The sequence below is a fragment of the Colletotrichum costaricense genome (assembly GCF_030867565.1).
Source record: "Colletotrichum costaricense strain IMI 309622 chromosome Unknown Scaffold_6.1, whole genome shotgun sequence".
NCBI classification, from domain to species: Eukaryota; Fungi; Ascomycota; class Sordariomycetes; order Glomerellales; family Glomerellaceae; genus Colletotrichum; species Colletotrichum costaricense.
This window is the reverse complement of record NW_026848235.1, coordinates 2,773,928-2,790,541: the sequence shown is the minus strand read 5'-3', so window position 1 is coordinate 2,790,541 and position 16,614 is coordinate 2,773,928. Positions and strand designations below refer to the sequence as shown.

The 16,614-nt window shown below is 53.9% G+C and overlaps 7 protein-coding genes across 7 annotated transcripts; all 7 read left to right on the top strand.

Annotated features, from left to right (window-relative positions):
* Window positions 1-615: 615 nt before the first annotated feature.
* CCOS01_07139 (uncharacterized protein) lies at window positions 616-2,841 on the top strand (the record flags this gene model as incomplete). The annotated part of the gene is made up of 2 exons (XM_060455306.1): window positions 616-1,064; window positions 2,619-2,841. The coding sequence occupies 2 exons, from the start codon at window positions 616-618 to the stop codon at window positions 2,839-2,841; spliced, it is 672 nt and encodes a 223-aa protein (XP_060315006.1).
* Window positions 2,842-3,684: 843 nt separating this feature from the next.
* On the top strand, window positions 3,685-4,377 carry CCOS01_07138 (sym-1; the record flags this gene model as incomplete). Its single annotated transcript, XM_060455305.1, has 3 exons — window positions 3,685-3,695; window positions 3,762-3,922; window positions 4,034-4,377. The coding sequence occupies 3 exons, from the start codon at window positions 3,685-3,687 to the stop codon at window positions 4,375-4,377; spliced, it is 516 nt and encodes a 171-aa protein (XP_060315005.1).
* An 859-nt stretch (window positions 4,378-5,236) lies between these two features.
* CCOS01_07137 (phytanoyl-CoA dioxygenase) lies at window positions 5,237-6,118 on the top strand (the record flags this gene model as incomplete). The annotated part of the gene is made up of 1 exon (XM_060455304.1): window positions 5,237-6,118. One exon carries the CDS (start codon window positions 5,237-5,239, stop codon window positions 6,116-6,118), a length of 882 nt encoding a protein of 293 aa, XP_060315004.1.
* Window positions 6,119-6,728: 610 nt separating this feature from the next.
* Window positions 6,729-7,855, top strand: CCOS01_07136 (uncharacterized protein; the record flags this gene model as incomplete). The annotated part of the gene is made up of 2 exons (XM_060455303.1): window positions 6,729-7,083; window positions 7,143-7,855. The coding sequence occupies 2 exons, from the start codon at window positions 6,729-6,731 to the stop codon at window positions 7,853-7,855; spliced, it is 1,068 nt and encodes a 355-aa protein (XP_060315003.1).
* Window positions 7,856-8,511: 656 nt separating this feature from the next.
* On the top strand, window positions 8,512-12,046 carry CCOS01_07135 (uncharacterized protein; the record flags this gene model as incomplete). The annotated part of the gene is made up of 4 exons (XM_060455302.1): window positions 8,512-8,672; window positions 8,736-8,918; window positions 9,001-11,790; window positions 11,851-12,046. The coding sequence occupies 4 exons, from the start codon at window positions 8,512-8,514 to the stop codon at window positions 12,044-12,046; spliced, it is 3,330 nt and encodes a 1,109-aa protein (XP_060315002.1).
* Window positions 12,047-12,731: 685 nt separating this feature from the next.
* CCOS01_07134 (uncharacterized protein) lies at window positions 12,732-13,328 on the top strand (the record flags this gene model as incomplete). Its single annotated transcript, XM_060455301.1, has 1 exon — window positions 12,732-13,328. One exon carries the CDS (start codon window positions 12,732-12,734, stop codon window positions 13,326-13,328), a length of 597 nt encoding a protein of 198 aa, XP_060315001.1.
* An 896-nt stretch (window positions 13,329-14,224) lies between these two features.
* On the top strand, window positions 14,225-15,559 carry CCOS01_07133 (uncharacterized protein; the record flags this gene model as incomplete). Its single annotated transcript, XM_060455300.1, has 2 exons — window positions 14,225-14,675; window positions 14,769-15,559. The coding sequence occupies 2 exons, from the start codon at window positions 14,225-14,227 to the stop codon at window positions 15,557-15,559; spliced, it is 1,242 nt and encodes a 413-aa protein (XP_060315000.1).
* Window positions 15,560-16,614: the final 1,055 nt, after the last annotated feature.

Here is a 16,614-nt window from a genome sequence, read left to right as displayed (position 1 = left end):
TCGATCTTCTCACAACCCAGTTTTGATCCTCTGACCACACAAGGGAATTGACACCACTGTGAATTGTTCAGAATGGTGTCTACTGATGAGAATCTGTAAGTTCAGGTATAAGCGCGTAGCAAAAGGACTCAAAGACAAGATGAGCGCAAAGTAGAGGCAAGTTTGCGGAGGAGGGAAAAGAGACTACGGTTGGATTATCACAAATATCCTTTTGAAAAGTCGTGAGGCTCAGCCACGGCAATGAGTTGCCTCGAGTCTGCCCAATGCAAACGCCAGTCAGCTCCGGACAGGATAGGAGGGTGTTGAGGGCGAAGCGATCGAATCAAATGATGGAAAATCCAGACGCAACCACATGCATGGCGCACCATGCTGGACCAATGAGCTCAGCACCGCCTCATGGCACTGAGGTTCATAAGGCTACGGACTCTGCCCTCCCCCTCTCGTCCGACCTTTCTCCTCTTTTCTCTCGGAATCTTACGGAGCTAACAAAGGCCCAAAGCATTCATCCTTACCTCGGTCACTACTCACCTGTGGCTTTACTTCTCGGCGCTCAACCCCTCGGCGACCTCCAACTTTTGATCGGTAAAAGCGGAACTCAACACTCAGCTTATGAATATGGCGGAAGCACTCGGCCTAGCTGCGAGCGTCATTGCCGTGGTCGACGTAACCGCCAAAGTCGGGAGCGCCACGCTCAAGCTCATGAAACTGTGGAACGAGGTAAAGGAAGTACCAACAATGCTTCTACAGAAAGCGGAACGTGTCAGAGATCTAGAGGACTTCCTGCTTGATGCCGAAGACCACATACAAAGTAGCCCGCTGCCACAAGCCTTCTGGAGCACGAACTACCGCTTGCGGCAACACATTGAAAAGGTCCGCCGTGCACTTGACGAGGTTCAAGATATGGTGGACGATTTACAAGCCAAGTTGACTGCCCGAAAAGACGGCTTCAGAAGCAAGCTGTTGTCAACCAAGGTTGTGTTTCGGAAAGACGAGTTGAAAGCCTTGGACACGAAGCTTGATGCAGCTCTCGGTTTATTTTCCATCGCACAGATGCAGTGGATTATGTGAGTTACTGCCTTACATACCACTCCTTTAGGTTCGGCTTTGTAACCATACATATTCTAGGGCGATGTCGACATTTAGAACCTCAATGAGCATCGAAGAGCGGTCTAGAAGACCAGCTGCTCCAAACACGCTGACGGCGGCAAGAAAGAAAGAGAGAGTAAGGGTATCAACCACACCCGCTCTCTGCTCCATTTCTACCCCAGCTTCGATATTGCCTACCTTTCGATTCGGTTTTGGAGACAAAGACAGCTTCCAATTTTCTATCCAGGCACCTTATTGGCTCTCTGGGTCTGTATACTCAGTCATGGCCCAGAAAAGTTATCAGGGCTGGCAGCTCAACCTGAGAGCTTACGAAATTGTGAGATACTTTAGTCACGGATTATATCACTGCATCCGAAATGACGACCCCTCTGGAACTCTCCACTTGTTGTCTGAAAGCAACATGACTCCCTTCGCAAAAGATCAATTTGGAAGAAGTCTGCTGCGTGTGAGAAATTTCGCTCCTACAATGACATGAAGATTTGGCCACTAATAAGGCTGAGTCAATCACAGATCGCAGTCGCAGAGAAATCTCTCAGAGTAATAGATGTTTTCCTAGAAAAAGGACTTGCATGTTTCTTGCAAGACCCGTGGGATAACAGAGTGAAGCAGTATAATAGGTAATAACTTACTTCCTTAGGCTGTGACACCGAGAATACCATATTAACATCTTTGACAAAATATAGATATCCCTTTTTACTTCACGAGCTTGGTTGGTTCAACCAGTCATATCGATATCATCATTTGGAACCTACGCTACGAAAGCTGTTTCTAGATAACTTCCTCGACGACTTCCTCGAATATTCGGAACAAGTTTCACTTCTTCTTGGTTTCGGCATTAGCTCATGTTTCCTTAAATTGCTTTTGGAACGCAACAATCTCATCGAGACATCATTTTCCTTTTTAACACGGCTGTCCCATCTCAGATTAGCTGCAACGAATTGCAGCTGGGAGGCGCGGGAAATTTGTGTCTTAATTCCGGAAGCTCGACACCTTGATGAAAACCCCGGAATGCTTGCATATTCTAGAAACATTGAAGGATCCTCCCTTTTTCATTCATTCGTCATAGGGATGGCTGGCAACTTTTCGAGAAAGACCCGCCACCCAGATCCTGACCAGTGGGCCATATCAAGACAGTGGTGGAACAGATTACTCGATGACGGCATCAGGCTGGACCGTCCAAGTCTACATCACATCGACACAACTTTGAGGTGGTCAAAACTTAAGTCCATGACCTCACCCTTGCTTGCAATCATCGGATCGTTAATTGATGGGAACCGCTTGACTCTAAGGACTGCGAGACAAGTATGTGAATCGCTGATAGGAGTACTTTTTGAGTGGGTTGCTATGCTATCTTCCAGCAACGTGGACCTTCTGGATTACGGGCGTGAAGAAAAGCACATGTTCAAGCAAGGCCTTACGAATATCCGGCAGCGATGGGCCCCTTGGACAAGAGACTGTCTTGGGGCAACTCGATTATCTGTTATCGGCATCACTTATGGTTCTTGTTCAAGCCACTGGAAGCTGTGGTGGACATATGAGTACGAAGATTATGCAGGAGAGTTCTGGGACATGGTCCAGGACGAGGCGAGCAAGGTACCTGGTGCCTGGGTCGATGACTCTTGGGATCCAGATGACTATGATGATGAGGAGTGGGACAGGTGGGAAGCATGGGAAAAGGAGCAGCCCCCTCCGTTGATTTGGTCCGAGTATCGCAGAGTTCGGCCGCCAGTCTAAGTTGATACTGGAATCAATGATTCAGTCGTCAGACAAGCAGCTGGCTCTTACTACAGTCATCACAATTCAAGTTACTTGAATGTTGCTCATTCAATGCGTTTTCCCCTTCACGATCCGGCCATCAACAAATTCATTCCAATTGCATCAACGGGATTCAGTGCACAAGCTTAAGAGGTAGTGGTGTACCTTAGGTCAGGGCAGAATTTGAAAGGTGTCTCAGTGAGTAGCCGCCGAGTGAATATCACCCCGATAATTGCATGAAATAGCTAGTCGGAGTGCTATGTTTGGAAAACCCGTGCGCAGTATGCAACTTGGAGGGAAGGTTTCTTTATCGGGAGCCCCTATGTCCCAAGCTTCCGAACCATATGAGGAGCGTTTCTCAATTTGTTGACCAAAGGCCAGGCTGAGCTCTTTTTCCTTTCATCGTAGCTGTCATCGTTGCTTTTTCCAACTATTTCCTAGATTTCCTTGACTTTGTATCTGCATCGCACCAGTCTTAGAAGGCCAAATGCGGAGGCTTGGTCGTCACGTGCAGCTTGTCGGCCTGACGATCGCACCTTCCTTGCTGGGTACCTCACCTCAGGTACCTTCCCTGAGCTAAGCTCACTGCCAAATCTTGGAATCGACTTGTCGCCTCTCACATTGTCTCATACAACAAACTCACAACACCATCCGCTCGCTCAAGTTCTTTCCCTCCTTTCTCGATACCAGCCGACCTGTACCGGCCGTCCGTCATTCAATTCCGCTCATTTTATCATTGTCCCTGGATTCGAAGCGCAGATCCAGGCCCACAGACTTCTCTACCTGAGCTTCTCTCTATCCCTCTGACGGAAAACATCCACAATGCTCGGCTGGTAAGCTTCGCCAACAAAATTCCTTGATATCGCCAAGCTTTGCATCGCTAAACATTTCATCTCTAGGTATCAGGCAAGACTCGCGGCTCGCCCGCTGCTCACCCAGAGCATCACCACCGCCATCCTCTTCGCGACCGGTGACATCACCGCCCAGCAGCTCGTCGATAAGCGCGGCCTCGAGAAGCACGAATGGGCCCGCACAGGCCGCATGGCCCTCTATGGCGGTGGTAAGCTCCACCCCCCTTACCTGCACTCAGAGAACTCACACGCGACGACGCCTTCATGGCCGACCTGAGCTGTGGCCGATGAGTTCAACCTCACTAATGAAATGCTTCTAGTCATCTTCGGCCCCGTCGCCACAACCTGGTTCAAGTTTCTGCAGAACAACATTGTCCTCAAGAACAAAAACGCCGAGATGCTCGCCCGTGTCGCCGTTGACCAGGGTGTCTTTGCCCCCGTTATGATCAGCGTCTTCCTGTCCTCCATGGCCACGCTCGAGGGCGGCTCTATCAAGGAGAAGCTCGACAAGAACTACAAGACTGCGCTCACGTCCAACTACATGCTTTGGCCGTTCGTCCAGGTAGTGAACTTCAAGTTTGTGCCGCTTCACCACCGCGTGCTCTTTGTCAATGTCATCAGCATTGGCTGGAACTCGTACCTCAGTTTCTTGAACAGCCAATAGATGGCTATTGGGGACTGGGTAGTAAGATGAGCTTGAAGTGGTTACCGCCAGTTGAGGGAAGCAGTCTAGAGGATGGCTCGGGGGAACTGAGAATTCGCTGTGATTCCAGCGTCGTATAGCGATTTATGGCTTCAGATTTCGAGCATTAGAAGCAGGATAGACGAGATTGAAGTGATCAAAAAACGGTCATGGGCAGGGCCAATGGGAACATACTGCGCCATTCTTATTCTATCTCAACGTGAAGAGTTGCCTCAAAGCATGATGATAGGCCTGCCATTGTTGCCCGTTAAGAAGCGAATGTTCCTGCTGGTTCAGATCGACTAAGGTATACAGTAGAACAGTCACATTGGGAAACAGAGTGTGACGTATTAACATTGAACAATAACAGAGGTATTGCCGTGGTTCAAAGACGGCCACAAGCTCAACCCTGCCAATGAGCGATGGATGCGGGGAAGATGAGGAGCCTCAAGTGTCCTACGCTGTAATTTATATTCGTTCATCTCTTCTTAGTACTCATATGTGTCGGCAACCATATATCTGACTGGATCCTCATTGCATGACAACCAAGTGGAAACACTTAGCTCATAGTTCCGCGTTTGCTATCTGGCATCGCACCACTCGCAGCAATAGATAACTGAGCTACTGCCATCCCCTCATTCTCCCCACCCTTAACCGGGATCCTTCGGCGACGGAGTCGGCCGCTGCAACGTTGCAAGTCAATCTGGCGCCGAACGGCTGAAAAGCATCTGAAAGTGTTGTCGTAAAGTGACAAAATTGAGATAAAAGTCTTCTTGAGACAAGGCATTCGAAGCAATTCCCTCCAGCTCGAAGGCACTCGATCAAAGACACTCACGCAAAAATGACCGCCTCCGGCCTGCTTGATCGCCTCAACCGAGACGGCTTCGTCGTCATCCCTTCAATCCTCACCGAAGACCAACTCAAAGACCTCCGAAGTGCGACTCAAAACGCTACAGCACTGGCCCGCGCCGGAAAATGGCCAAACGTGCGGACGCTGCCCAAGCAGTTCCCGCCGTGGCCGGTCGCCACTCCGGAAGCGCCCCCGGACGGCATCTGGGGCGTCCAGGGGATGATGCACCCCGACATGCCCAATAACGCCGCCTTCATCAAGACGTACTTTTCGGATGCCGTGATTGAGCCTACGAAACAGCTGCTGCAGTGCACCGATGACGATCTGGTCATGGAGCTGTTCAATTTGCTCATACGGCCTAATGAGGACTTTGAGCTGCGGTGGCATAGAGATGATATCCCCGCTACTGCTACCGCCGAAGAGGAGCTCGATCGGCTCAATAAGCCGGCTTATTCGGCGCAGTGGAACCTGGCTCTCTACGATGACAACAGTCTCATCGTCGTCCCAGGCTCGCATACCAGAGCCAGGACAGACATTGAGCGCAACGCTGATCCTTATGAGAAGGAGATCCCTGAGCAACTATACGTGGAACTCAAGGCAGGCGACATTGTCTTTTACAACAACAATATCCTTCACCGCGGCGCATACGTTGCGAATAAAGAACGCATGACACTGCATGGGAGCGCGGGACATGTCAACGGGAACACCCTCCGAGCCCGCAATGTATTGCAACATGGGCTCAAGGGCTGGGTGGATAAGGTTGATTTGGGCGTGTTGGATGAGAAAGAGAGGACGAGGGCTGAGAACATGCGGAGAATGCTGGTTAAGCTGGGCCAGGAAGCGGGGGAAGTGGGATATTCACTCGAGGGGTAGTGAGATAAGGCCGTTATGGATCTTCTTACTAAAGACAATCAAATGCATGCGCGAGTTTACTTCCAAGGACAAGAAGTCTTGGGTGATTTTGTTCTGGACCAGTCGAGCGGTGTGTAACAGGCCGGGCGGTGAATTGGGCGAGTTCGACCGGACTCTGCCCGGGTCATGTGTGGTGGGCGCTTAGCTGTGTGTACCCGTGACGGGGCGGAGTGAATCAGACTGGAATCCCATCTCGATGGTAATTAAGAGGCGCTACCGGCGTTATATCGCTCTGAGGCCCCAAGCAACGTCATTTCTCAAAAAAGAATAACAATACGCCAACTGACACTTCCTGCACTGAAAGGTTGTTTCTTCTCAAGTTTCCGTCTTCCATCTCGAAAGCTCTGGGGAAGGAGTGTCAGTGGTCTGTGCACAATCGGATGCCTAAGTAACAAGGTGTCAGTGGAACCCGTGAGCTTTTCCCGTCCTGCGGCCAAATCCGGGTTTGCCAACCATCAACCGACTCTGTCGGCAACATCTGCGTCAGCCTCAACCACCTCCAAAACCACCCCTCCTCCTCCTTCTCGAACCCGTCCAGATCAATACCCCCAAAGGTCTGCACCCGGCGACAATGCTGCCCTCATCGGTGCGGCGCGTGGTCGCTTCGGCGCCGCAGTCCCCTCTCGTCGCCTCCCTCACCACCTCCGCTCCGAGAGCGGCTACGGCCACCATCACCCTTCAGCAGAGACCCGTCGGTGGCCACCAGAGACGATGGTCCTCCTCGAGCCCCTCGAACCCGAATAACAACGGATCCAAGGACATTCCTGCCCAGGGCCAGTCCGTCCATGCCTCGACATCATCGAGCTCCAGCAGCAGCGGCAAGGCCAACGGCGAGAAGCGGAAACGAAAGAGCAAGGACAGCGCCGATAGGGAGGCTGCGCAGAAGCTGCCCAGCGTGCCCAGCACACAACATCTTTCCCAAGAAGGTGTGTAGTCATGCGGAAGTCGAGTCTTGTGGAAGAAATGCTAACTGAACCATGCGCAGCTCTCGGCTTGTCAACCTTTTTCTCGCTGCACCGGCCGATATCTGTGACCCACAGCATGCCCAAGTCAGTGACGGAAGAAGCCTTCGCCGCCATCTTTAAGCCCCGGAGCAGGGCGAACAAGGTCACCGATGTCATCTCAACACTATCGCGGACGACCGATGACCTCGAGGGCGCCATGGCCAAGATGACCATCGGCCACCAGGAGACGGATGCGTCAGGCGAGCCCGTCCAAAAGATCGACTTCAAGAACCCCGACGGCACCGAGTCGAGCGTCTACGTCCAGCTCAACAGCATGGCCGGCCAGTTCGTCCCCTTCCGCCCTCCCCCGGCCCCCGAGGCCATGGGCGAGACCGCCGACGCCGCGACATCCCATGCCGCCGCCGCCGAGTCCGCCGTCGAGGACCTCCTCGACGAGACCCCCCACCACCGCGTCTACAAGGCCATGTTCACCATCGAGGAGACGACCGACGCCGACGGCCAGGTCCAGGTCCTCGCCCACAGCCCCAAGATCATGCAGGACGGCGGCGACGCGCCCCGCTCGTTCCTCGAGCGCATGGCCCTGCGCCAGATGAAGTTTGACGAGGCGCAAGGCCACGATACCATGCACGCCCTCAGCGTCAAGCGCCAACGCAAGCTCAAGATGAAGAAGAAGAAGTACAAGAAGTTGATGAAGCGCACGCGCAACCTGCGCCGCAAGCTGGACAGAATCTAAGCTCGGCTTTGGGGGGGTTCGGTTGTTTGGTTTTGTATATAAAACAAGCAAAGCCCCGTCGGTCTCTTATTTTCTCACATCCTTGTGTTTTTCTCTCCTTTGGACTCGGCTTCTCCCACTCGAGCATATCTGGGAAAGACGCGGGGTGTTTTTTTCCTCCTCATAATAGGTGTTCTCGGCCGGGGCATTCATCGCTGATGGTATTTCATCTCCTTTTCGCGACTGTGCACACATTTCTCGGGCTTCATATAGAGAAGAGAGGGGACAGCTTTGCATCAGATAGCAATCATCCAACTGTTTGCATCCAGAGCCATCACTCATGACCGTGCCGCGATACCTACTGAGAGCCAGACAGACGCAGGATCCAGGGACGCTAAGAATAAGAAGGGAGAGACGGAGACAGAGAGATATCTTGTACAACAAAAAAGTGTATTACTAGTTCCATCAATCGGAAATTATCAAGGCCTAGAGACTTCCCTTGAAAAATCGTCTTACCACACCTATTCTATCCGTACAATACACCAGTGATACCCATTAATTTTTAAAGATCGTCCGAGGGGGTGTGGCGTTCCCAGTCAGGGGGCGTGACTATAACGAAAAAGTTGCGGCACCCCACCAAGACGCACCCACCATGGAAGCCCACCGCCCGGCAGAAAATGTTCTCTCCGCCAAATTTTTGGGAATTTCCTCGACGTCTAAGAGCTGGTTTGCGCCGACCCGACTTCTCAGCAAGCCCGCCTTCTGCCAATTTTCCGCCTTCACTCCCCCTCGTCCCTCCTCCCCTGCGAGCTCTGTTCAAGATGTCGCGCAAGGCAGTGTGAGTTCTCGTTATGATATGAACCCCTACATGTATTTAATTGCTGACTTTAATCCAATACAGAGACCAGCGGATCCCGAGTCTCATTAGCAATGGGTACCAAGAGAAGAAGCGCAGCTTCTTCGTGGTGGTCGGTGACCACTCCAAGGATGTCATTGTCAACCTCCACTACTTGATGGCTAGAAACATCAAGCAGAACAAGTCTGTGTTGTGGGCGTACAAGACCAAGCTCTTGGGCTTCACGAGGTGCGTCTTCCGGCTCGAGCAGGGCTCACTTACACAGCAGACACGGAGAAGCTAACATGCCGACCTCTTCCTCGGAATCCAGTCACCGAAAGAAGCGCGAGAACAAGATCAAGAAGGAAATCAAGCGCGGCACCCGCGAAGCCAACGACTCCGATCCCTTCGAGCTCTTCGTGTCCCTCCACAACATCCGCTACGTCTACTACAAGGAGACGGAAAAGGTCCTCGGACAGACGTTCGGCATGTGCATCCTGCAAGACTTTGAGGCCATGACGCCAAACATCCTCGCGAGGACGATCGAGACGGTCGAGGGCGGCGGCCTGGTGGTCCTCCTGCTCAAGGGCATGTCCTCGCTCAAGCAGCTCTACACAATGTCCATGGACATCCACTCGCGCTACCGCACCGAGGCGCACGACGACGTCGTCGCCCGCTTCAACGAGCGCTTCATCCTCTCCCTGGGCGGCTGCGACTCGTGCCTCGTCATCGACGACGAGATGAACGTCCTGCCCATCTCGGGCGGCAAGGGCGTCGTAAAGCTCCCGCCCACCGACAAGGACCTCAACAAGACCGAGGCAGAGCAGGAGCTCGAGGACATGAAGGAGTCGTTGCAAGATACCCAACCAGTCGGCTCCCTGGTTACCCTCGCCAAGACGACCGACCAGGCCAAGGCGCTGCTGACGTTTGTCGACGCCATTGCCGAGAAGACTCTTCGGAGCACCGTCACGTTGACGGCCGCCAGAGGTCGCGGAAAGTCGGCGGCCATGGGTGTCGCTGTTGCGGCTGCTGTCGCGCACGGGTACAGCAACATCTTCATCACATCTCCGTCCCCGGAGAACTTGAAGACGCTGTTCGAGTTCGTCTTCAAGGGATTCGATGCGCTCGGATACGCCGATCACGCCGACTACTCCATCATTCAGTCCACGAACCCCGACTTCAACAAGGCTATTGTCAGAGTCAACATCCACCGGGCGCATCGCCAGACAATTCAGTACATCAGACCTCAGGATGCCCACGTTCTCGGACAGGCGGAGTTGGTCGTCATCGATGAGGCTGCCGCTATTCCCCTGCCTTTGGTGCGCAAGCTCATGGGCCCTTACCTGGTCTTCATGGCCTCCACGATCAACGGTTACGAGGGTACCGGTCGCTCGCTGTCGCTGAAGTTGATCAAGCAGCTCAGAGAGCAGTCAAGACCTGGAGCCAAGACCGGTGAGGACACAGAGGTTGCCGACAGGACGACGGGCAGAGCCTCCAAGGATCAGGGCTCGAGCCAGTCCAGCCGGTCCCTCCGCGAGATCACCCTGTCTGAGCCCATCAGATACGCCCAAGGCGACTCGGTCGAGAAGTGGCTGAACAAGCTTCTCTGCCTGGATGCCACCCTCCCCAAGGCAAAGGCCAGCGCTCAGGGGTGCCCCGACCCTTCGCAGTGCGAGCTGCTCAAGGTCAACAGAGATACCCTCTTCTCCTTCCACCCCATCCCTGAGAAGTTCTTGCAGCAGATGGTCGCCCTCTACGTCGCCAGTCACTACAAGAACTCTCCAGATGATCTCCAGCTGATGAGTGACGCCCCCGCCCACGAGCTCTACGTCCTCATCGCCCCGACATCTGACGGCAAGCTGCCTGAGCCCCTGTGTGTGATCCAGGTCGCACTGGAAGGAAAGATTAGCAGACAAAGCGTCATCAACCAGTTGAGCAGAGGACAGCGCCCCTCCGGTGACTTGATCCCCTGGCTCGTGAGCCAGCAGTACCAGGACGACGAGTTCGCCTCCCTCTCAGGCGCCCGTGTCGTGAGGATAGCGACGAACCCAGAGTACGTGTCCATGGGATACGGCACCAAGGCCCTGCAGCTCCTGACCGACTTTTACGAGCAAAAGTTCACCAACCTCTCCGAGGACGCCGACCTCGCCATGGAGGAGACCCTTCCCAGAGTTACGGACGCCGAGCTGTCAAATACCTCTTTGCTCGCGGACGACGTCCACATCAGAGATATCAAGAAGCTACCGCCGCTGTTTGCGAGATTCTCCGAGATTAGGCCCGCTGCCCTGGACTACGTCGGTGTCAGCTATGGCTTGACGCAGCCACTCCACAAGTTCTGGAAGCGCGCCTCATTTGCGCCCGTTTACCTCCGGCAGACGGCCAACGACCTGACGGGCGAGCACACGTGCGTCATGATCCGGCCTTTGGAGAACACCGGCGCCGATCGGTCATGGCTCGGCGCCTTCTCCCGGGACTTCCAGCGTCGTTTCCAGTCGCTGCTGTCGTATCAGTTCAGGGAGTTCCAGTCGGTTGTTGCGCTGAGCATCGACGAGTCCGCCAGCATTGGCGCCAAGCTCGACGGCACTGAGCCCACGGCCCTGACAAAGGTGGAGCTGGACAGATTCCTGACGCCATTCGACTTGAAGCGTCTCGAGTCGTACGCCAACAACATGCTGGATTACCACGTCATCCTCGATCTCGTGCCCACGCTCGCTGGCCTGTACTTCACCGGCAAGCTTAAGGGCGACATCAAGTTGACTGGTGTCCAGCAGGCTATCCTTCTCGCCATCGGTCTGCAGAGGAAGGACATGGACGTCATCTCCACTGAGTTGTCCCTGCCGTCGTCGCAGTTGCTGGCTATGTTCATCAAGATCCTCCGCAAGATCACAACGCACTTTGGATCCCTGGTCAACGCCGCCGTTGAGGCTGAGCTGCCTAGTAACAACACCATTGGTGTCAGCCGGGAGAACGCTTCTGGGGTACACGACGATGAGGTTGTCGACAAGAAGTTCGTTCCCCTCGAGACATCTCTCGAGGACGAGCTTGAGGAGGGAGGCGATGAGGCTTTGGCTAAGCTTCGCAGGAAGCAGCGCGAGCTCATCGACTCCCTGCCGCTTGACCAGTAAGGCCCCTTTTCTTCAATGCGTAGCTTTGAGAGCACTATACTGACATCAACTCTTAGGTATGAGGTTGACGGTGACGCTCCTGCCTGGGCCGAAGCAGAGCAGGCCGTCAAGGACGGCAAGACTGGCGTGGTCAGCGTGAAGTCGGCCAAGTCGAAGCGCAAGGCCGGCCCTACGGCAGCCGAGATTTACGACGAGGCTCTTGGGGAGAAGAAGCACAAGAAGGCGAAGAAGTCCAAGAAAGACAGGGACTAAGTAAAGATACAGGTAGGAGGGGAATAAGTGACAGAGGAGGCATAAACAAAAGTGTAAAAGCATCTTTACTTACAGGGTGAAACGGGTATTTGTCCTTACTTGGGCGGCCTCTATGCGGAGTTGGCTTGGCTTTGTTTTGTTAACAATTTTAAGAAATTCTGAACTTCTTGTTTCAAGCAAAAATGGACAGTGATGTCCTCCTCTTTCCGGGTGGAAGTGTTCAGAGACTGGACGACATCTTAGATCAAGTGACTGGCCGGTCAGTCGTGATGATCCGGCTCTGATGTGATTCTTGTGATTTCAAAGAAGGAAGGGACGAAGATGATGGAAGACATAGACACCTTCCCTTCCTCTGCCCTCCTTCCATCTTCAACATCAAGGTCGCTCTTTCCTGCGTTGTCTGCTGCTCTTCCTCTTCTCAGAGAAGGTACCTTCCACCTCGACAAACTCGTGGCAACCACCTATTGTCATCTGACGACAACACCTCGACGATTCCCATTCTCACCATTTCAAGGCTTCGACCGGAAATTGCTTCCTCCTTTTCCATACCCTCGAGACCGCAAATACACCACTCGCCTGCTCTTTTCCCCGCCGTACAATTAATACATCTCACCGAAGCACCAGGTCGCAGGTCACCCACACCGTCTCTCGCCATCACAACCCCCCAAACACGAACCGAGAAACAATGTGTACCGAAACCATCGCCCTCTGCGAAAGCTGCGGCCTCCACAGACACATGCACTACCACCGCTGCACAGCCTGGCTCTGGTCCTACCGCCAAATCAAATGGACCTTCACCACCCCTCTCTCCTCGACCCCGAAACCCAAAAACTGCCCCTTCCTCGACGGCGAGGTCAAGACCGAGATCCTCCCGGGCAGGTGTCCCAACGCGGCGTGCCCGGGCCACAAGCTCAAAGATGCCCTCGACTTACAGGCGGCCGCGGACGGGAAATTGGACAGAAGAACGGACGAGCAGAAGATTGACGCGCAGAGGATCAAGATGGGGCTTAAGAGGCGACCTGGGCCGGTGCAGGCGTTCCGGGAGCCGTTGGAGGTCGGGAGGCCGCATCAGAATCGGGTGCCGGTTGTGATTACGGATGGGAGGCCCGATGAGGGACTGGGAGTTGTGAGAGGACGGGGGAAGCGGGTGGAGGGGATGGGGATGGCGGAGATGGAGACGGAGGGTGAAGGGGCTATGGCTGTTCCGTCGCCTGGTCCGGCTGCGAGGGTGCCTGTGAGAAGACATAGGACGTTCCATGGTCCGATGATGAGGCCGCATTGATGGGTGTTGTTGAGACACATGGCGGGCTCATCGATTTGACGGCATGATACTACGAATTACGAGGGATGGGAAACGAATGATGACCAAACGGACTGGGGAGGGACTGATAACGGGGACTGATAATGGGAGGAAGCGTCTATACTATAGCGCTGATCGGAAGAGTTTCTCTTCGCTTTAACAATGAGCGCCGATTTCTCAAGATCATGAGGTTCTCCCAAAGGTGTGAAAGGTGTTGATGGAGTCGTGATATCGTGTAACCGAATTGTCCAATCACAGCCAAGGCCACCGCTAAGAATGTTTCCAACTACTCGATAAGTTGGTTCCTGCATCGCGGCAAACCGGCAAGTCAAGTCCGTAAGCCTAGGCCCCAAACAGCGCGAATCAAAGCCTGTTTTCATCACCCGCTTCCCCCCCTGAACTTTGTATTTTGGAGAAGCCAATCTTGGGCAGTGGGGTTCATTCCCCCTGTCGACGGTCGACCATCCACTGAGAAGCTCGAAGGATTCACGTCCGGCCTCCGCGCGACCTGGGGGATCAACCAACTTTTTTATGCTAAAATCCCGCCCCGTTCGTCCCATTTGTGGTTCCTGTGTAAACATTGGACCATTCCCCGTCCTGTCATCCTGTCTCGTCTTCCTTCTCGGTTGTCAACTCAACACCTCTCTCCCACACGTTGAGTCGTTGAATCCATTCATTTGGACGAGAGTTTAGGATTGTCAATTGACTCTCTGTCTCTTCCTTGACGACTAGACATCACCTTCGTTTCTGAGCTCTGACGAAACTCCACGCGCTCGATTGCTTGAACCCACCGGAATCGAACCACTCGCTCGTCCCTTGAAAGCTCGTGAAGCTCTCACCAACTCTCGATCCACCAACCTCTCTCCCAAACCCTCAACATGCACACGTCCAACCTCGCCCCGGTGGCCTTCGCTGCCCTCTCCCTCCTCCTCAATCCCGTCGCCGCCATCCCCGCTCCCGTCCCCGTTCCCGTCGCCGCCCCCGAGCCAACCCTCGTCGCCCGCGCCGATGTCATCGCTCCCACCGCCGCCTGGATCAGCGTCAACAACAAGGGCGTCCCCACGACCGTCACCCCCGTCCCGACCACAATTTCCGGCACGGCCACCTACGCCTCCGCCGCCCCCAACGCCTTGACGGGCAGCGTCTTCACCCTGACCGACTGGCACCTCGTCAAGGTCACCACCAGCACGGGCACCCCGCCCGTCGCCACGGCCGACAGCAAGAGCGGCGCGGGGGCCTTTGCGCCGTGTAGTAATACCAAGGGGGACTTTTCGCCCTTTTGCGATCCGAATAAGGGGAGCACGCTTTATACCGATGGGACGTACTATGGTAAGTCACATATCGACTTCTGAAACTCGCCTCTCCCTGTACAGGTGATGAAAGTAGTATATCGAATATCAAACTGACCATCCCATCTTCCAGTAACCTGGGACCCCACCGTCCTCATCAAAGGCAACAAGACCAACGTCAACGTAAAAATTCAAGGCAAATCCGTAAACGGCACAACGGTAGGCGACATCGTCCTCAACGCCGACACGGACACCACGAACCCGGCCTCCTACGGCTACTACGCCTGGACCGTCTCCTCCAGCCTCATCCCCTCAGGCCAAGACAACGCCACAATCGAGCTCCTCATGTCCTACACCGTCGACGGCACCGCGCAGGACGCCATCACCGGCCCGCAGGTCCTCGTCGCCAAGCGGCCAGAGTGGCACCCCGAGGCCGCGAAGATGCCCAAGGGCGCGGAGCTGTACATCGCCCTCCCCACCGTGTTTGGGTTCATCATCATTTGCGTCGTTGGCGGGTGTATCTGGAACCGGCGGACGCGCAAGATCGGGCTGGGGAATATCATGAGCCGGTCGAGACACGGGTACGGTGTCGGTAAGTCGCGGGCGCAGAGGCTGGGGGCCAAGGTTAGGCAGAGCGTGTTCCATGGCGGGCGCAAGGATCGCGGGATTCAGTTGAGGCAGCGGGAGATTAGCCCCGATGGGTATGTGTACCGCGACGAGCCGCTGCCTGATCAGCAGCAGAGGCAGCATACTGGCGGACTCAACACCAATGGTGGCGGTGGTCTCGGTCATGCGAGGAGGGATAGCGATGCCCTGGGAAGTCTTGCGGGAAGCCCGGTTTCGGCTACGTTCCCGCATCATGAGCCCCAGGGCGGTAACGCTTTCCGGGAGGAGATGAGGAGGCAGGAGAGGGAGAGGTATTGAGAGGAGTTATGAACTACCACTAGCATGCTACTTCGTGTGCTGCCGGGAGGAAGCTGTGTTGTCTGGTGAGGCTACCACAGAGGGTAGGTACTAGGCGATGATGGAAAACATGAGAATAAGTGTCACGATATAGACGACGCAAGATTCAGAGATGAGCTGATTTGGAGCTCACCTTCGACGTAATATGTAACAATAATGAAACTCATGAAGAATCTCAAGGCCGGTGGCTTGATCCAGTGAGGTTGTGACCGGTGTCATGACGTGCTATATTGCTACTAGGGAAGTACAATCAGCCTATGTAGTCAACCGCCTGAGGAGGGGACCGGTGAAAGACATCATAGAGTCGCTCTTTCACGCCTAGCAGTCTTGCAACAAATGTCTTCTTTTTTTCCAAGCCATGAGATGAAGGTTCTTTTCGAAGCAAAGCTCGAGCTTTCATACATTCCTAAGCCCTACTGAATCTTCAAACGAAGGGCACGATAGGGTCGCACATTCACATCTAGCAGTCTTGTAACATACATCTTTTTTTCTTTCATCTCAGGTTGTAAAGCGGACGTTCAATTCTAGGCCAAGTTCGATTCTCTATCCTCTCCTTATCCTTACACTCGGGCGCTATCGCTAGAGATAGCGCTAATAATGAGGACTCCAAGAATGCCCACATCATGCCTTTTTCCTTTATCTCATCACTGCCCATATCTCACATACGCCGTATGGAATATGTTAAAGATAGTAACTATTGCTAGAACCTGCTAGTACCACAAGCATCGTCTTTGGTCTAGAGGTATAGGCATCTTTAGTTGCGAAGGAACCGGGCTGTTATTGAATCGTCAGTGACACATACGTCAGTCACGGGAATCAACCAGTACCTTGGCATCCAGGGATGTGGTCTGTCTTGCTTGAGTTCAGAGGTACGCCTTGGATATCTTAGTTTTTATAGGAGCTCGTCGTTATCAAGCACATCGTCAGTTACGAATACGTCAGTAACGGAAAATAATCAGTATCTCGGGATCCTATCCGCATGAACCACTTTCTTGTTGTCTCAATTGCTTGGTTTA